Source organism: Giraffa tippelskirchi, chromosome 7 (assembly GCF_054371585.1).
Source record: "Giraffa tippelskirchi isolate mGirTip1 chromosome 7, T2T-mGirTip1v1.2.pri, whole genome shotgun sequence".
Lineage (NCBI taxonomy): Eukaryota > Metazoa > Chordata > Mammalia > Artiodactyla > Giraffidae > Giraffa > Giraffa tippelskirchi.
In genome coordinates, this window is record NC_137281.1 from 100,939,173 (window position 1) to 100,959,243 (window position 20,071).

At 38.9% G+C, this 20,071-nt stretch overlaps 1 protein-coding gene and 1 pseudogene across 28 annotated transcripts in view; one reads left to right on the forward strand and one right to left on the reverse strand.

The window, feature by feature from the left end:
- TTBK2 (tau tubulin kinase 2) overlaps nt 1-20,071 on the reverse strand; it is a 134,293-nt gene that overhangs the window by 92,437 nt on the left and 21,785 nt on the right. For 19 of the 28 annotated variants that reach the window (XR_014058974.1, XR_014058978.1, XR_014058979.1 and 16 more), the window contains exon 2: nt 7,818-7,953. Coding sequence is in view for 17 of the 28 variants with exons in the window: in XM_081507847.1 (XP_081363973.1) it covers nt 7,818-7,886 (69 nt within the window). In the remaining 11 variants the exon portion in view is untranslated. Of the gene's footprint in view, nt 1-7,817; nt 7,954-15,046; nt 15,256-20,071 lie in introns of all 28 variants that reach the window. The other 9 variants (XR_014058976.1, XM_081507846.1, XM_081507866.1 and 6 more) reach the window with 2 other exon arrangements.
- Nucleotides 5,543-5,973, forward strand: LOC145512987 (large ribosomal subunit protein eL27 pseudogene; annotated as a pseudogene).

Consider the following 20,071-nt stretch of genomic DNA (forward strand, 5'->3'; position numbering starts at 1 on the left):
ACAGGGCAAGGAAGCCATCAAAAGACTATAAGGATCATGTTAAAAAGACTCAGGAGACAACTTGAAGGAAATCCCTTTAGTTAAATGAGACAATTTGAACATTAATAACAATGATAACTACAACAGACTGACACACATGAAATATGCTTAAATCCATGAATTCTTAATTATAATTTTAAAAATTTCATTGGGCCCTTTCAGAAGATGCTCAGTTCAGTTCAGTTCAGTCACTCAGTCGTGTCCAACTCTTTGTGACCCCATGGACTACAACATGCCAGGCCTCCCTGTCCATCACCAACTCCTGGAGTTTACTCAAACTCATGTCCATTGAGTCGGTGAGGCCATCCAACCATCTTATCCTCTGTGGTCCCCTTCTCCTCCCACCCACAATCCTTCCCAGCATCAGGGTCTTATCAAATGAGTCAGTTCTTCACATCAGGTGGCCAAAGGATTGCAGTTTCATCTTCAGCCTCAGTCCTTCCAATGAATATTCAGGACTGATTTCCTTTAGGATAGACTGGTTGGATTGCCTTACAGTCTAAGGTACTCTCAAGAGTCTTCTCCCACACCACAGTTCAAAAGCATCAATTCTTTGGTGCTCAGCTTTCTTTATGGTCCAACTCTCACATCCATACATGACTACTGGAAAAACCATAGCTTTGACTAGACGGACCTTTGTCAGCAAAGTCATGTCTCTGCTTTTCAATACATTGTCTAGGTTTGTCATAGCTTTTCTTCCATGGAGCGTCTTTTAGTTTCATGGCTGCAGTCACCATCTACAGTGATTTTGGAGCCCAAGATAATAAAGTCTTTCACTTTTTCCATTGTTTCCCCATCTATTTGCCATGAAGTGATGGGAACAGATGCCATGATCTTAGTTTTCGGAAAATTGAGTTTTAAGCCAACTTTTTCACTCTCCTCTTTCACTTTCATCAAGAGGCTCTTTAGTTCCTCTTCGCTTTCTGCCATAAGGGTAGTGTCATCTGCGTATCTGAGGTTATTGATATTTCTCCCAGAAATCTTGATTGCAGCTTGCGTTTCATCCAGTCCAGCAGTTTTCATGATGTACTTTGCATATAAGCTAAATAAGCAGGGTGACAATATACAGCCTTGACATACTCCTTTCCCGATTTGGAACCAGTCTGTTGTTCCATCTCCAGTTCTAATTGTTGCTTCTTGACATGGATACAGATTTCTCAGGAGGCAGGTTAGGTGGTCTGGTATCCCAATCTCTTTAAGAATTTTCCAGTTTGTTGTGATCCACACAGTCAAAGGCTTTGGCATAGTCAATAAAGCAGAAGTAGATGTTTTTCTGGAACTCTCTTGCTCTTTCGATGATCCAACGGATGTTGGCAATTTGATCTCTGGTTCCTCTGCCTTTTCTAAATCCAGTCTAAACATCTGCAAGTTCACGGTTCACGTACTGTGGAAGCCTGGCTTGGAGAATTTTGAGCATTACTTTGCTAGTGTGTGAGTTGAGTGCAATTTTGCAGTAGTTTGAGCATTCTTTGGCATTACCTTTCTTTGGGATTGGAATGAAAACTGACCTTTTCCAGTCCTGCGGCCACTACTGAGTTTTCCAAATTTGCTGGCATATTGAGTGCAGCACTTTCACAGAATCATCTTTTAGGATTTGAAATAGCTCAACTGGAATTCCATCACCTCCACTAGCTTTGTTTGTAGTGATGCTTCCTAAGGCCCACTTTACTTCCTATTCCAGGATGTCTGGCTCTAGGTTGGTGATCACACCATCGTGATTATCTGGGTTGTGAAGATCTTTTTTGTATAGTTCTTCTGTGTATTCTTGCCACCTCTTCTTAATATCTTCTGCTTCTGTTAGGTCCATACCATTTCTGTCCTTTATTGTGCCCATCTTTGCATGAAATATTCCCTCGGTATCTCTAATTTTCTTGAAGAGATCTCTAGTCTTTCCCATTCTATTGTTTTCCTCTATTTCTTTGTATTGATCACTGAGGAAGGCTTTCGTATCTCTCCTTGCTATTCTTTGGAACTGTGCATTCAAATGGGTGTTTAGTTCAGTTCAGTTCAGTCGCTCAGTCGTGTCCAACTCTTTGCAACCCCATGAATTGCAGCACACCAGGCCTCTCTGTCCATCACCAACTCCCGGAGTTTACCCAAACCCATGTCCATCGAGTCAGTGATGCCATCCAACCATCTCATCCTCTGTCGTCCCCTTCTCCTCCTGCCCCCAATCTTTCCCAGCATTAGGGTCTTTTCCAATGAGTCAACTCTTCACATGAGGTGGCCAAAGTACTGGAGTTTCAGCTTCAACATCAGTCCTTCCAATGAACACCCAGGATTGATCTCCTTTAGCATGGATTGCTTGGATCTCCTTGCAGTCCAAGGGACTCTCAAGAGTCTTCTCCAACACCACAGTTCAAAAGCATCAATTCTTCGGCGCTCAGCTTTCTTCACCGTCCAGCTCTCACATCCATACATGACCACTGGAAAAACTATAGCCTTGACTAGACGGACTTTTGTTGGCAAAGTAATGTCTCTGCTTTTAAATATGCTATCTAGGTTGGCCATAACCTTCCTTCCAAGAAGTAAGCGAATCTTTCCTTTTCTCCTATGCCTTTTGCTTCTCTTCTTTTCATAGGTGTTTGCAAGGCCTCCTCCGACAACCATTTTGCCTTTTTGCATTTCTTTTCCTTGGGCATGGTCTTAATCAGTGCCTCCCGTACAATGTCACCAACCTCCATCCATAGTTCTTCAGGCACTCTATCTATCAGATCTAATCCCTTGAATCTACTTGTCACTTCAAATGTTGTTGTAAACGATTTGATTTAGGTCATACCAGAATGGTTTAGCGGTTTTCCTTATTTTCTTCAATTTAAGTCCGAATTTGGCAATAAGGAGTTCATGATCTGAGCCGCAGTCAGCTCCCAGTCTTGTTTTGCTGACTGTATAGAGCTTCTCTCTCTTTGGCTACAAAGAATATAATCATCTGTTTTGGATATTGACAATCTGGTGATATCCATGTGTAGTCTTCTCTTGTGTTGTTGGAAGAGGGTGTTTGCTATGACCAGTGCGTTCTCTTGGCAAAACTGTTAACTTTTGCCCTGCTTCATTCTGTACTCCAAGGCCAAATTTGCCCACTACTCCAGGTATTTCTTGACTCCTACTTTTGCATTCCAGTCCTCTATAATGAAAAGGACATCTTTTTTGGGTGTTAGTTCTAGGAGGTCTTGTAGGTCTTCACAGTACCGTTCAACTTCAGCTTCCTCAGCATTACTGGTCAGGGCATAGACTTGGATTACTGTCTACTGATGTTGAATGGTTTTCCTTGGAAATGAACAGAGATCATTCTGTTGTTTCTGAGATTGCATCCAAAAGATTGGACTCTTCTGCTGACTATGATGGCTACTCCATTTCTCCTAAGGGATTCTTGCCCACAGTAGTAGATATAATGGTTATCTGAGTTAAATTCACCCATTCCAGTCCATTTTAGTTCACTGATTCCTAAAATCTCGATGTTCACTCTTGCCATCTCCTGTTTGACCACCTCCAATTTGCCTTGATTCATGGACCTAACATTCCAGGTTCCTATGCAATATTGCTCTTTACAGCATCGGACTTTACTTCCATCACCAGTCACAACCACAACTGAGTGTTGTTTTTGCTTTGGCTCCGTCTCTTCATTCTTTCTGGAGTTATTTCTCCACTGATCTCCAGTAGCATATTGGGCACCTACCGACCTAGGGAGTTCATCTTTCAGTGTCCTATCTTTTTGCCTTTTCATACTGTTCTTGGGGTTCTCAAGGCAAGAATACTGAATGGCAAACACTGGTTTGCCATTCCCTTCTCCAGTGGACCATGTTTTGTCAGAACTCTCCACCATGACCCATCCATCTTGGGTGGCCCTACATGGCATGGCTCATAGTTTCATTGAATTAGATAAGGCTGTGGTCCATGTGATCAGATTGGTTAGTTTTTTGTGATTGTGGTTTTCAGCCTGCCTGCCCTCTGATGGAGAATGAGAAGAGGCTTATGGAAGCTTCCTGATGGGAGAGACTGACTGAGGGGGAAACTGGGTCTTGTTCTGATGGGCGAGGCCATGCTCAGTAAATCTTTAATCCAATTTTCTGTTGAAGGGTGGGGCTGTGTTCCCTGTTGTTTGACCTGAGGCCAAACTATGGTGGAGCTAATGAAGATAATGTGACCTCCTTCAAAAGGTCCCATGCAAGCACTGCTACACTCAATGCCCCCAACCCTGCAGCAGGCCACTGCCAACCCACACCTCCGCCAGAGATTCCTAGACACTCACAGGCAAATCTGGGTTAGTCTCTTGTGGGGTCACTGCTTCTTTCTCCTGGGTCCTTGTGCACACAAGGTTCTGTTTGTGCCCTCGCACAGTCTGTTTCCCCAGTCCTGTGGAAGTTCTGGCGGCTCTATGGTGTGTTAATGGTGATCTCTTCCAAGAGGGCTTATGCCATACCCAGGTCTACTGCACCCAGAGCCTCTGCCCCTGCAGCAGTCCACTGCTGACCTGTATCTCCTCAGGAGACATCCAAACACAGCTCTGCCTCCGTCTCTGTGGGGTCTCTGGGTCCTGGTGTGCACAAGGTATGTTTGAGCCCTCTGAGCATCTCTGTCGGGTATGGGGTTTGATTCTGATTAGCATCAGAAGATGCTAGGGAACAAATTTATTATTTTGAAAACTGGTAAATTAAAAAAAGAATCAAGCATTTATCCTGTGTTCCTAGTCAAACTGTATCTCAGGGTAATCAAATAGTTAACGATGTGAAATTTCTCTTCATAGATGTACTTCTACTAATAAATGAAGGAATTATAGACTATCACCAACCTGCCATTCCTTTGAATTAACAGACCTAGACAATGATGATCAACAGTGCTAACAAAATGATGGGCAATAAGACATTATGTGCCTCCCATCCAAAGTTAACAGTACCCTTTATGGGAAAAAAAAAAAAAAGCCCCTACCTCAATAAACAAACCTGAAGTCAGATCTCATCAAGCCTCTCTACATAACCAACAGTTTACATAAAATACAAGAGACAGAGAATCATGCTAACACCACGTGGAAACAATAGAAAAAACCCGAACTATGAAAAATTCTACAAGCAAATAATCTAGTTTCTTCAAAAAATAAACTGCAAGAAAAAAAGAAAGATGAAAAAGAACTTAGAAATTAAAGGAAACTTAAGTGATGTCAACCAACTGAAATATCCAGACTTCACTTGGATTTGATTCAACTGTTAAAAATACTTTACAAAACAATTAGGAAAATGTGAAAGTTGGAAGTATATCTAATGATATTAATGACATTGCTTTCCTGAATGAGATATTATGATTACATTTTAAAAAGAAGTCTATCTTTTAGAGATTATATACTGATGTGCATAGAGAAAAGTAAGGTAAAAGATTTGCTTCAAAATATTTTGGGAGAGATCTGTTTTTAATGTTTAAAAAACAACTGGGAAGTGAGATCACGCTTCCCGGAGTGAAAGGTTAGCGGAAGTGCCCTTTCTTGCTTTCTGCTGTAGTCCTGAGCGGTAGCTGCCTAAATGGGCAAGTTCATGAAACCTAGGAAGGTGGTGCTGGTCCTGGCTTGTCGCTACTCTGGACGCAAAGCAGTTGTCGTGAAGAACACGATGATGGCACCTCAGACGGACCCTACAGCCATGCTCTGGTGGCTGGAATTGATCGCTATCCCCGCAAAGTGACAGTTTCCATGGGCGAGAAGAAAATCACCAAGAGGTCAAAGATCAAATCTTTTGTGAAAGTTTATAATTATAATCACCTCATGCCCACAAGGTACTCTGCAAATATCCCCTTGGACAAAACTGTTGTCAACAAGGATGTCTTCAGAGATCTGCTCTCAAACGCAGATCTGCTCTCAAACCTTTGCCATGAGTGGCAAAGGTCAAGTTTGAGGAGAGATACAACACCGGCGAGAGCAAATGGGTCTTCCAGAAGCTGCAGTTTTAGGTCTGTCCCAGTCATTAAAAATATTAAAAAAAAAAAAACAAAAAAACTGGACTCTATGATGATCTTTTACTTTTATCTAGTTTGTTTCACTTTTTCTATTTCATATTCAGTGCTCCCATTTCATTTGGTATGTTTTCCCATTTCTCTATCTCTCTCTTTTTTTTTTGATGTTCTTTCTCAAGCAAAGTATAGTAGAAAAGGTTTTGTATACACATATATTATCTATATAGAGTATGTTTAATACATATATGTTAGAAGACTTATGAATTTTTGCCTAGCTAAAAAGTTTATGACATTTTGATTCCACTTGTCTGACTCAGTATGATAGAATGTTAGATTTCTAATTTATATTCACTCAAAATTTTGATATAGTTCCATATATTTTGGCATCTAGTATTACTGCTAGAAGTCTAGAAAGTTTATTATCTTAGTGATTAAAAAAAATGTGAATGAGGCTTGAAACTTCTAATTCTGAGATTATTAAGAAATATTATGCTGTCAAAAAAACCCAGGAAGTTAACAAGTGATATAGTATTATTAACTAAAGTACAGATTTTGTTCAAATCTTCACAAAATTTTATGCTAGTGTCCATTATTTGTTTTCATACCTTATTTAAGACTCCACATTATATTTGAATGCATTCAGCAGCTTCAGCTGCATGCAATAGATTCTGGTAAATTGTTTTTTCATTTTTATTCTATTACAAATATTTTCTAATTTTCCATTACGGGTTCTTAGATATACCCCTCATTTAAAAGTGGATATTTAATTTCCAAATACATGGGATTTTTAAAAGTATCTTTGATATTAATTTCTCATTTAAATGCTTTCTTCTCTGCAATCACCTTCTATGTTTTTCAGTCTTCTAACTTTATTGAGGCTTTCAAAGGCTAAGTTAAAGATCTCTCTTGGTAAATGTCACACTGTACTTGAAAATATGTGGGTAACTTTCAAATATCTTTTGATAGTGATAGCTAACCTAAGTCCACAGAAGTAAGAGATTCTGTATGATTTCTATTCCTTTAAGACCATGAAATTTCTGCACCTGATCTTATGTCTCTGGCTATGTTCCAGTGTTTCCTAGTTTATAGTCAATGGGAACTTCAACAGAATTTGTATCCTACTGTTGTGTGAAAACTGTATAAATCTTAATTGTGTTGAATTGGTTTATAGTGCTTTTAAGGTATACTATATTCTACTTCTCTGTACAGTCATCCTATTAATTTCTGAGAGTTTGATATTGAAACTCCAACTAAAAATCTTAATTTATCTACTTAAAACAAATGATTGTAATATATACTGGAACTATATGTAACTTTGTCCTGTATTTTTCAAGTCTCCTGTAAATGTGTTATCATATTTTCATAATTTAAAAAATAAGAAAGAACAATTTAAAAATATTTTAGGAGAGAGGTTAAAGAGATGAAACAAGACTGACTATCAATCTATAACTGTTTAAGCTGGGGCATGGGTACCTGGAGGTTCTTTATAACAGTCATGCTACTTTAACATATACTTATAATTTTCTTTAATAAAATATTAAAAAATAAAAAGGGCAGTTCATTCCACTGTATTTTTTTCAATTGTTCTTTCCCTAAGTATACTTTTATTTATCTTACTCAATAGTAGCTATTAGAGGTTAGGAAAATTTACTACTATAAGGAGCAAGAAGGAGAATTAGAGTATAAACAGAACCTAATCATAGGAAAAGAAACAAAAATAACTGCTTTAGGCATATAAGCAATATATGTATTATTTCCTAATGAAATGCTACTTTTATCAAGATACCAAAACCTCCTCCTTCCCCCTACCCCACCCCTCTCTCTTCCTGATGTATACTTACGACTTTCCATCTTTCTTTGACCAAGATTCCAACACTGAGGATATCCGGCTGCTCTCCTCCTCCACTCATTGCAATTCACTGATGTGGTAGAATGGCTACACAGGCATCCAGCTCCCAAGGGTGGTTTCCATTTAACCTGAAACAAAAGAAACAGGAGCAGCATATCAGGACTAACTAATTAACACAAACATTCCAGCACCTGGAAGTACAACTAATCCCATATATTAGTTAGGTTGCTTGGCTGGAAAGGGGGAAAATCCCAAATCTCAGTTCTAAAACCTGTTTAGTGCATATAAAAAAGTAGTTACCTTTCCATTACAGAGCCCAGTGAAATAACCAAACATTAAAGGGGCATTATATTAGGTTGGTACAAAAGTAATTCTAGTTTCAGACCATGAATTTTAAATCATTATATCTAGGCTCAAACACATTTTTCTTAATCAAAATAGGAACCATTACAATCAACACATTTTTGTCAATGAAAAATAAGTTGGTTTATTCCTGTAGTGTAAAAATCTGTGCTTCAGGATTCAACAAACTCTTGGAAAGCATTTTCTGCCTCCTCCTGGCTATGGAAGCATTTTCCCTACAAAAAGTTGTCGAGAAGTTTGAAGAAGTTGAAGTCGGTTGCCATTGGCAAGAGGTCAGGTGAAGATGGCAGATGTGGCAAACCTTCATAGCCCAATTTGTTCGACTTTTGAAGTGTTGATTGTACAACGTGCAGTCAGGCATCATCATGGAGAAGAATTGGGCCCATTCTGTTGACCAATACTGGCTGTAGGTGTTGCAGTTTTCGGTGCATCTCATCAGTTTGTTGAACATACTTCTCAGATGTAATGGTTTCGCTGGAATTCAGAAAGCTGTAGTGGATCAGAAACAAAACAACAACCATGACCTTTTTTTGGTGTGAGTTTGCCTTTGGGAAGTGCTTTGGAGCTTCTCTTTGGACCAACCACCAGGCTGGTCATCCCTGGTTGTAGTATAAAGTGCACTATTCATCACACACCACAATCCAATTGAAAAATAGTTCATTGTTGTTGCGTAGAATAAAAGAACATGGACACTGCAAAACGACAATTTTTTTGATTTGCAGTCAGGTCATGAACAATGACTGAACAACAATGTGAGACACCCACTCATTGAGCTTTTTCACCATTCCAATTTGCTTCAAATGCCAAATGACCATAGAATGGTCAATGTTGAGTTCTTCAGCAACTTCTTGCATAATTTTAAGAGGATCAGTTCTGATGATGGCTTTCAATTTATTGGCGTCAACTTCCGATGGCCAGCCACTATGCTCCTCATCTTCAAGGCTCTCATCTCCTTTGCAAAATTTCTTGAACCACCATTGTACATTCATTAGCAGTTGCTGGGTCAAATGCGTTGTTGATGTTGTGAGCTGTCTATGCTGCTCTATGACTCACTTTGAACTCAAATTAAAAAATAGCTCAAATTCACATTTTGTCTAACATCATTTCTATAGTCTAAAATAAATATAAAATAAACACCAAATAATAAATCATTAGCAAAAAACATAAAGCAAGAAATGTACATTAAAATGAAATATAGCATAATTACATGTAAGAAGGCATCTCAAAATCAAACAACAAAGATCAACAATGCAAAACCACAATTACTTTTGCACCATGCTAATACTGTTGAGAGTCCCTTAGACAGTAAGGAGATCCAATCAGTCAATCCTAAAGGAAATCAATCCTGAATATTCATTGGAAGGACTGATGTTGAAGCTGAAGCTCCAATACTCTGGCCACCTGATGTAAAGAGCTGACTCACTGGAAAATACCGTGATGCTGGGAAAGGTTGAGTGCAGGAGAAGAAGGGGGTGACGGAGGATAAGGTAGTTCGATGGCATCATCACTCAATGGGCATAAATTTGAGCAAACTCTGAGAGACAGTGAAGGACAGGGAAGCCTGGCATGCTGTAGTCCATGGGATAGCAAAGAGTCAGACATGACTGAGCGACTGAACAACAACAACACTTTGCAGCAACCTAATATTACAACTGGATGAAGCACAAGCTGGAATCAAGACTGCAGGGAGAAGTATCAATAACCTCAGATATACAGATGACATCACCCTAATGGCAGAAAGTGAAGAAGAACTAAAGATCCTCTTGATGAAAGTGAAAGCTGCTGCTGCTGCTGCTGCTGCTGCTGCTAAGTCGCTTCAGTCGTGTCCGACTCTGTGTGACCCCATAGACGGCAGCTCACCAGGCTCCGCCGTCCCTAGGATTCTCCAGTGAAACAGGAGAGTGAAAAAGCTGGCTTAAAACTCAACATTCAAAAAACTAAGATCATGGCATCTGTTCCCATCACTTCATGGCAAATAGATGGGGTAACAATGGAAAAAGTGATCGACTTTATTTTCTTGGGCTCCAAAATCACTGCAGATGGTGACTGCTGCCATGAAATTACACAATGGAATATTACTCAGCCATTAAAAAAAATACATTTGAATCGGTTCTACTGAGATGGATGAAACTGGAGCCCATTATACAGAGTGAAGTAAGCCAGAAAGAAAAACAACAATACAGTATACTAATGCATATATATGGAATTTGAAAGATGGTAACGATAACCCTATATGCGAGACAGAATAAGAGACACAGATGCATAGAACAATTTTATGGACTCTGAGGGAGAAGGTGAGGGTGGGACGTTCTGGGAGAACAGCATTGAAACATGTATATTATCATATGTGAAACAGAACACCATTCCATGTTCGATGCATGAGACAAGGGCTTAGGGCCGGGGCAATGGGATGACCCAGAGGGATGGGATGGGGAGGGAGGTGGGTGGGGGGTCCAGGAAGGGGAACACATGTAAACCCATGGCTGATTCATGTCAATGTATGGCAAAAACTATTACAATATTGTAAAGTAATTAGCCCCCAACTAAAATAAATAAATTTATTAAAAAATAAATAAATAAAGAAATAAAGAAATAAAAGATGCTTGCTCCTTGGAAGAAAAGCTATGACAAACCTAGAGAGCATATTAAAAAGCAGAGACATGACTTTGCTGACAAAGGTCTGTCTAGTCAAAGGTATGGTTTTTCCAGTAGTCATGTATGGATGTGAGAGTTGGACCATAAAGAAAGCTGAGCACCAAAGAATTGATGCTTTTGAAACTGTGGTGTTGGAGAAGACTCTTGAGAGTCCCTTGGACTGCAAGGAGATCCAACCAATCCATCCTAGAGGAAATCAGTCCTGAATATTCACTAGAAGGACTGATGCTGAAGCTGAAACTCCAACACTTCGGCCAGCTGATGAGAAGAACTGACTCATTTGAAAAGACCCTGATGCTGGGAAAGATTGAGGGTGGGAGAAGAAAGGGGATGACAGAGGATGAGATGGTTGGATGGCATCACCGACTCAATGGACATGAGTTTGAGTAAGCCCCGGGAGTTGGTAATGGACAGGGAGGCCTGGCGTGCTGCAGTCCATGGGGTTGCAAAGAGTCAGACATGACTGAGCGACTGAACTGAATATTACTACACAAATGTAACTTACAATAACTGAGATGGCTAGACTATAGGGCAGGCATGGTGTCACTGGCAGTTGACCCAGACTACTACCCTTAGTCCAACCTTTCACTAAGGAAAAAAAATGTACCTATTTACAACAGCTTACGGTTTAATAAGTTGCAAGATAGAGCTTAACATTACCAGAACTAATAAAATTTTAATGTTACATAATGCACTTAAAATGCCTAGGAAATAAACATGAGCCACAGAAAAGGGCTGTTTATTAAACCCAATGCCAAAATACAGTCTAGTAAAACTAGTGAATTTTAAATGGGAAAAAACATTCACTGGACATAGGTGCAGAAAGTCCAAATTACACATAAGGGGGAAAAATCAGGCTGAGAACAGATATCAGCACAAACAGCTTATTATATATTTAAGTATCCAAGGAAATGTGAGCGAAGCATGGTCTACCCTGCCAAAGTAACCTTCAAGGCTAAGGGAAACAGTTATGAACACACAGAACCCAAAAAATATTGCTCCTAAGAAATGCCCCTAGGAATCAACTACATAACAAGGATCAGACAAATTACGGTAGAAGATTTGACGTGAGGACTGACCTGAGAAGACCTAAAATCAATGATAACCCAGTAGCAATAAGAACCCCTGCCTACAGATTGTGAACTCTAAACATCATATCCCACTGAAAGAAATCAGGGTGCCTTGGAGAAATGGCTTATTCCAGGTCTGGCACAGGAAATTATGCACAATCAACCTGGTGCATCTCATCAAATAAGAAAGCAAAAATGTTAACACTAGTATTAGCAAATGAAAAGGAAATCAGAGACAAGGGAAGGAATTCTCATTTGCCAAAGATGAAACAATTTGAGCACATACAAGAATGCAATGATTGAAAAACATCAAAAATATAAATACATACATACATATATATATATATATATATATATATATATATATATATAAAATACCCATGAGTTCACAATGACACTCAAAAAAGAAAAAAGAATATTAGAGGTCAGTTTTAAAAATTGCGTGGGCACAACTCGTTATTCTAATAATTGGCAAATAAACAGAAAGAATCAAACATTTATCCTGCCTTTCTAGTATGAACAGCATTTTGGGGAAACTAAAAAGATGATGAGGGTGACTTTTCCTTAGAGAACGGTCACAGCTAATACATGCAGAAGAACTTATAGATTTAGAAAATCACCATTTTCCAAAACCTGGTTACATAATGAATCTAGACAATGACCATCAATGGCTCCTAAAGCCATAACGTAAAAAGTGGATGGAGAACTTTAATATGGAAGGATCAAGTTGAACTCATTGGTCAACCTTAACATCACTAAAAGCCAGGACAATGAAACAAGAAGTGCTTCCTGACAGATGCAACAAAATTTTCTCAGTACCACCTATGAAGTCTCTTGCCTTGAAACAAACAAACAAACAAAAAACCCCTTAAATCTAGTCAAGCTTTTAGATTTGATAATAAGTTTACAAAAATAAGGGTGATCGAGGTACATGTTAAATGACAACATGAAGATATAATGAGCTAAATCCATGATGATGGAGACCCTGAAGAACAAAATGGCCCATATAAATGACAAAATGACCCAAAACAAATGGCATGGAAAATAATAAAGCTGCACACTGTAAGAAATAAGATATATATATCAACCTAAAGCAGCAACTAGCAATTGGAGAAAATTAAGCATGTACTGGATAAGCAACAATTGGTAATTCTGTAGGGTGTAGTAGCAGTAGCGAAGTTATGTTTATAAAGTCTTTCTCTGTAAGAGATACATAAACTACCAGTGCAAAAAGTGATAAAAGGTCTTGAAAGTGAAAGTGTTAGTCACTTAGTCATGTCTGACTCTTTGAGACCCCATGGATTGTAGTCCAGCAGGCTCTTCTGTGTCCATCGAATCGTCCATGCAAGAATACTTGAGTGGGGGCCCATTTCCCTTCTCCAGGGGATCTTTTCAACCCAGGGATCAAACCCCGGTCTCCTGCATTTCATGCAGATTCTTTACCATCTGAGCCACCAGGGAAGCAAAGTGATAAAAGCTCTAAGGTTTGCCTTAAAACAGTCTAAGGGGAAAAGGAGTTGTATTGGGGACAGAGGATCAAATGACATAAAAATCACAGAATTTTCATAAATTGTGTATGATGGGTCCATGTAAATCCATTGTACTATTTCTCAGTATATCTGCAATATTATATATTAAAAGTAAAAAACAAAAGATGCCTAGATTAAAAAGATCTAGAGTTCGTTTTAACAAATGGAGCTGAGACAAGTACATACTCACATGCAAGAAGAATGAATTTGTACCCCTACCTACCATTATAAACAAAAGTTAACTCAAAATGGATCAAAGACCTAAATATAGAAGCTAAAACTATAAAACTCTTAGAAGAAAACACTGGCGGAAGTCTTCGCTGGCCTTGGATTAAGCCATGATTTCTTAGATATGACACCTAAAGCACAACAAACCAAAGAAAATAGATAAATTGGAATCTATCAAAATTTTTAAAATTTTATATGCCAAAAGACAACCTATGAAACTGTGGGAAATAATTGCAAACTATATATCTGATATGTGGCTAATACCCAGAATATATAAAGAATAATTCAACAAAACGAAAGTCAATAATTCAATTTAAAAACAGACAAAAGGCCTGAATAAATATTTCACCAAAAATATATACAAAGAGCCAAAAAGCACATGAAAAAAAAATGCTCAAAATCTCTATTACAGAACTACAAATCAAAACCACATGAAAAATTGCCTCATACCCACTAGAATGGCTACCAATAAAAGAAAGTATCAAGTGGTGACAAGGATGTGGAGAAACTGGATCACCTGTACACTGTGAGTGAGGATATAAAATGGTGCAGCCACTATGAAAAATAGTATGGGAGTTGTTAAAAAATTAAGCAGTCAATTCCCATATGATTTAGCAATTCCACTTCAGGGTATATACTCCAAAAATTGAAAGCAAGGACTCAGACAAATATATTTGTGCACTTGAGCCCATAGCAGCATTATTCACAATAGCCATAAGGTGGAAGCAGCCCACACATCCATCTACAGATGTATGGATAAAGAAAATGTGGACTATACATACAATGTAATACTATTCAGTCTTAAAAAAGAAATCCTATTACATACTGCAACATGGCTGAGTGATAAAGCCAGTCATCAAACGACAAATACTTTTATAATTCCATTTATATGAGATATCCAGAGTAGTCAAACTCATGGAAATAGAAGAATGGTGGTTACTAGGGGCAAGTGGAGAGAGGGGGAAAGGGGCACTGTTGTTCAATGGGTATAGAATTTTAGCTTTGCAAGATAAAGAACTTTTAGAAATCTATTTTGAAACAGTGTGAATACACTTAACACAACTGAACGGTATACTTAAAAATGATGAGGATGGGGGGTTCTGGAAGGGGAAAACATGTATACCCATGGTGGATTCATGTCAATGTATGGCAAAACAAATACAATATTGTAAAGTTAAAAAACAGAAAATAAACTAATTAAAAAAAAAATGATGAGGATGGTAAATTTTGTTGTGTGTTCCTTATCACAGTAAAAAAAAAAAAAAGTATGGGCCCCCTAGAGGAGAATCTGGTAATATTCAGCATAATAAGATAATTTACATTTAAACCCCAATCTAGCAGGGCTTCCCAGGTGGTGCTAGTGGTAAAGAACTCACCTACCAATGCAGGAGACATAAGCGATGCAGGTTTGATCCCTCGGTTGGGAAGATCTCCTGGAGGAGAGCATGGCAACCCACTCCAGTATTCTTGCCTGGAGAATCCCATGGATAGGGGAGCCTGGTGGGCTACAGTCCACAGAGTAGCAAAGAGTCAGACAAGACTGAAGCGATTTAGCATGCACTCCAGCAATTCCACTTCAAGGAACCTATTTCCAAGGTACAATGGTGAAAATATGTGAAATGAGTTCTTCATAAGCCTTTTCACTATAACATTATTTGTAATTACAAAAGACTAGGGGAAAACCAACAGTCCATATTGGTTGAATATAAAATGGTTCACTCAGGTAATAGAGTACCAGTCCAGGAATAACAGATATATTGACACAGAGTGACTTTCAGGATAAATTAATTGTTAAGTGAAAAAAAAAAATAAGATGCAGTGATGTGTTTACAGTATACTACCTTTTATGTAAAAGGAGGGTAAATGTTAAGTATATTAACATATTTGCTTTCATTTTTTTTTAAAGGAAGGAAAAGCCAAAAAGTGATAAAAATGATAGCAGAGATCAGTAAATTTTTTTTCAGTAAAGGGACAAATAATAAATATTTCAGTTTTTACAAGCCATATAATTTCTGTCATAGCTACTCAGCTCGGCCGTTTTAGCACAAAAGAAGACATAGACAATACATAAACAAAAGAGTATGTGGTCCAACAAAAAATTCATTTACAATAAGAGACAGGTGGCCAAATGTGGCCTGCAGGTTATTGTTTGCCAGAAGGAGAAAATATGATGGAGGGGATACTGATAGAAGTCAAGACTTCTAAGAATGTACCTTGTGATACAGTTTAGATTCTGGAATGAAAATTGTTGTTTTACATACAAGAAAAAAATTCTTCTACTCCAAATTCAAGAAAGCACCATAGCAACAAGTACTCTGGCCACTTGATGCAAAGAGCCAACTCACTAAAAAGACCCTGATGCTAGGAAAGATTGAGGGCAGGAGGAGAAAAGGGCATCAGAGGATGAAATGGTTGGCTAGCATCAGTGACCCAATGGACATGAGTCTGAGCAAATTCCAGGAGATAGTGAAGGACAGGGAAGCCTGGAGTGCTGCAGTCCATGGGGTCGTAAAGAGTCAGACTCGACTTAGCAACTGAACAACAATAGCAAAAAGTAATCATCAGAACCTGCTTTAAACTCATCCCAGTCTTACCGATGACAGCTTCAAACTAGTAGCCACACTTCAGGTCAACCAACACAACCACATTCCATAAGCACATTTGTTTATCAAAAGTTCAACCACTTCCTAAACAGTCCCAATTCACCAATCCCTGAACTCTAAGTTTCACAGCTCTCCTCTGAGTGGAGAACAATAAATTTAGCATTTTCTTCAGACACTGAGTGGTGACTTCTTTGTTCAAGACAATTAAAAGATAAATCAAGAGAAAAAAAATACTAAAAATGAAAGGAGTACAATCTCCAAAAATTAAAAATAAACCAAGAACCCTCTGCATACCAAGTTTGTGGCATTTAGTTCAGTTCAGTCGCTCAGTCATGTCCAACTCTTTCCAACCCCATGAATTGCAGCACGCCAGGCCTCCCTGTCCATCACCAACTCCCAGAGTTTACCCAAACCCATGTCCATCGAGTCAGTGATGCCATCCAACCATCTCATCCTCTGTCGTCCCCTTCTCCTCCTGCCCTCAATCTTTCCCAGCATTAGGGTCTTTTCCAATGAGTCAACTATTCACATGAGGTGGCCAAAGTATTGGAGTTTCAGCTTCAACATCAGTCCTTCCAATGAACAACCAGGACTGATCTCCTTTAGGATGGATTGATTGGATCTCCTTGCAGTCCAAGGGACTCTCAAGAGTCTTCTCCAACACCACAGTTCAAAAGCATCAATTCTGCGGCACTCAGCTTTCTTCACTGTCCAACTCTCACATCCATACATGACCACTGGAAAAACCATAGCATTGACTAGACGGACTTTTGTTGGCAAAGTAATGTCTCTGCTTTTAAATATGCTCTCTAGGTTGGTCATAACCTTCCTTCCAAGGAGTAAGCGTCTTTTAATTTCATGGCTGCAATCACCATCAGCAGTGATTTTGGAGCCCAAAAAAATAAAGTCTGACACTGTTTCCACTGTTTCCCCATCTATTTCCCATGAAGTGATGGAACCAGATGCCATGATCTTAGTTTTCTGAACAGTAAGCTTTAAGCCAACTTTTTCAATCTCCTCTTTCACTTTCATCAAGAGGCTCTTTAGTTCTTCTTCACTTTCTGCCATAAGGGTGGTGTCATCTGCATATCTGAGGTTAGATATTTCTCCCGGCAATCTTGATTCCAGCTTGTGTTTCTTCCAGCCCAGCATTTCTCATGATGTACTCTGCATATAAGTTCCCACACAGAAAATAATTCAAGGGGCTTTATTTTGATTACATAACTCCTAATCAGATATATCTTAAGAAAAAGAATTATAAAGAAATCTTAAAACTACATTTAGTAATTCTGCTGTTAGAAATGATATCAATTCTGTTATTTAAAACCTATTATACGGCTTCCCTAGTAGCTTAGTTGGTAAAGAATCTGCCTGCAATGCAGGAGACCCAGGTTTGATCCCTGGGTCAGGAAGGTCCCCTGGAGAAAGAAATGGCAGCCCACTCCAGTACTCTTGCCTGGAGAATTCCATGGACAGAGGAGCCTGGCAGGCCACACTCCATGGGATCCCAAAGAGTCAGACGCGACTGTGTGACTAACTTTCACTTTTCATAGGTATATTGCAAGGTAGAAAAAAATATTTCTAAAATAATGGCTAAAATAACCTCTCAAAAGTTTCATGAAAGACATAAAACAATAGATTGAAGAACCTTAATTAAAAAGGATAGGCACAAAATAATCCCATTTCCAAACACATCATAACCAAACTGCTGAAAATTAAACACAAAGAAAAAGTTGATTTCCCTGGTGATCCAGTGGTTAAGAATCCATCTTCCAATACAGAGAATCTGGGTTTGATCCCTGGATGGGGAACTAATATTCTACACGCCACAGGGCAACAAAGCATGCACACCACAACTACTGAGCCTGTGCAACTCAACTAAGGCCATGTGACTGCAACTACTCAGGCCACATGCCACAACTACAGAATCCATGTGCTGCAGCAAAAGATTCTGACTGGCAAGTAAGACTCCATGTGGCCATAAATAAATAAACATTGTTTAAAAAAAAGCCAGAGAAAAATGACATATCACTTACTGGGAACAATAATTCAACTGACTCTGACTTTCTCATTATAAAACATGGAGGTCAACAAGAAACAGAAAAACATTTCTAAAGTACTTAAAGTAAATAAGCACTGTCAACCAGAATTCTATGCCCAGAGAAAATATCCTTCAGGGATAAGGACACTCTCAGATAAATGAAAATTAAGGTTATGTATTGTCAGCAGAGCTGCTGTGAAAGGATCACCAAAGAAATTTCTTCAGAGAAAAAAAAATTATGACAGAGGGGAACATGGACTAATAGGAATGAATGAAGAAAAACAGAAATCTAGGTAAATACAATAGACTAATCTCCTCTTAATTTAAAAAATCATGCTTGAAAACTAAGAGCTAAAATTCTAACACTATCTAAAACGATTTTCAATGTATACAGATATAACTAACAAGACAATGCTAGTGGAGGTGATGAAATTCCAGCTGAGATATTTCAAATCATAAAAGATGATGCTGTGAAAGTGCTGCACTCAATACGCCAGCAAATTTGGAAAACTCAGCAGTGACCACAGGACTGGAAAAGGTCAGTTTTCATTCCGATCCCAAAGAAGGGTAATCCCCCAAAACGTTCAAACTACCACACAATTGCACTCATCTCACACGCTAGTAAAGTAATGCTCAAAATTCTCCAAGCCAGGCTTCAACAATACGTAAACCATGAACTTCCAGATGTTCAAGCTGGTTTTAGAAAAGACAGAGGAACCAGAGATCAAGTTGCCAACATTCGCTGGATCATTGAAAAAGCAAGAGAGTTCCAGAAAAACATCTATTTCTGCTTTATTGACTATGCCAAAGCCTTTGACTGTGTCGATCACAATAAACTGTGGAAAATTCTTAAGGAGATGGGAATACCAGACCACCTGACCTGCCTCTTGAGAAATCTGTATGCAGGTCAGGAAGCAACAGTTGGAACTGGACATGGAACAACAGAGTGGTTCCAAATAGGAAAAGGAGTATGTCAAGGCTGTATATTGTCACCCTGCTTATTTAACTTATATGCAGAGTATATCATGAGAAACGCTGGGCTGGAGGAAGCACAAGCTGGAATCAAGATTGCTGGGAGAAATATCAATAACCTCAGATATGCAGATGATACCACCCTTGTGGCAGAAAGTGAAGGAGAACTAAAAGCCTCTTGATGAAAGTGAAAGAGGAGAGTGAAAAAGTTGGCTTGAAGTTCAACATTCAGAAAACTAAGATCATGGCATCTGGTCCCATCATTTCATGGCAAATATATGAGAAACAGTGGAAACAGTGGCTGATTTTATTTTTCTGGGCTCCAAAATCACTGCAGATGGTGATTGCAGCCATGAAATTAAAAGACGCTTACTCCTTGAAAGGAAAGTTATGACCAACCTAGACAGCATATGAAAAAGCAGAGATGTGACTTTGCCAACAAAGGTCTGTCTAGTCAAAGCTATGGTTTTTCCAGTAGTCACTTATGGATGTGAGAGTTGGACTATAAAGAAAGCTGAGCACTGAAGAATTGATGCTTTTGAAACTGTGGTGTTAGAGAAGACTCTTGAGAGTCCCTTGGACTGCAAGGAGATCCAACCAGTCCATCCTAAAGGAAATCAGTCCTGAGTGTTCATTGCAAGTATTGATGTTGAAGCTGGAACTCTAATACTTTGGCCACCTGATGCAAAGAGCTGACTCATTTGAGAAGACCCTGATGTTGGGAAAGACTGAAAGCAGGAGGAGAAGGGGATGACAGAGGATGAGATGGTTGGATGGCATCACTG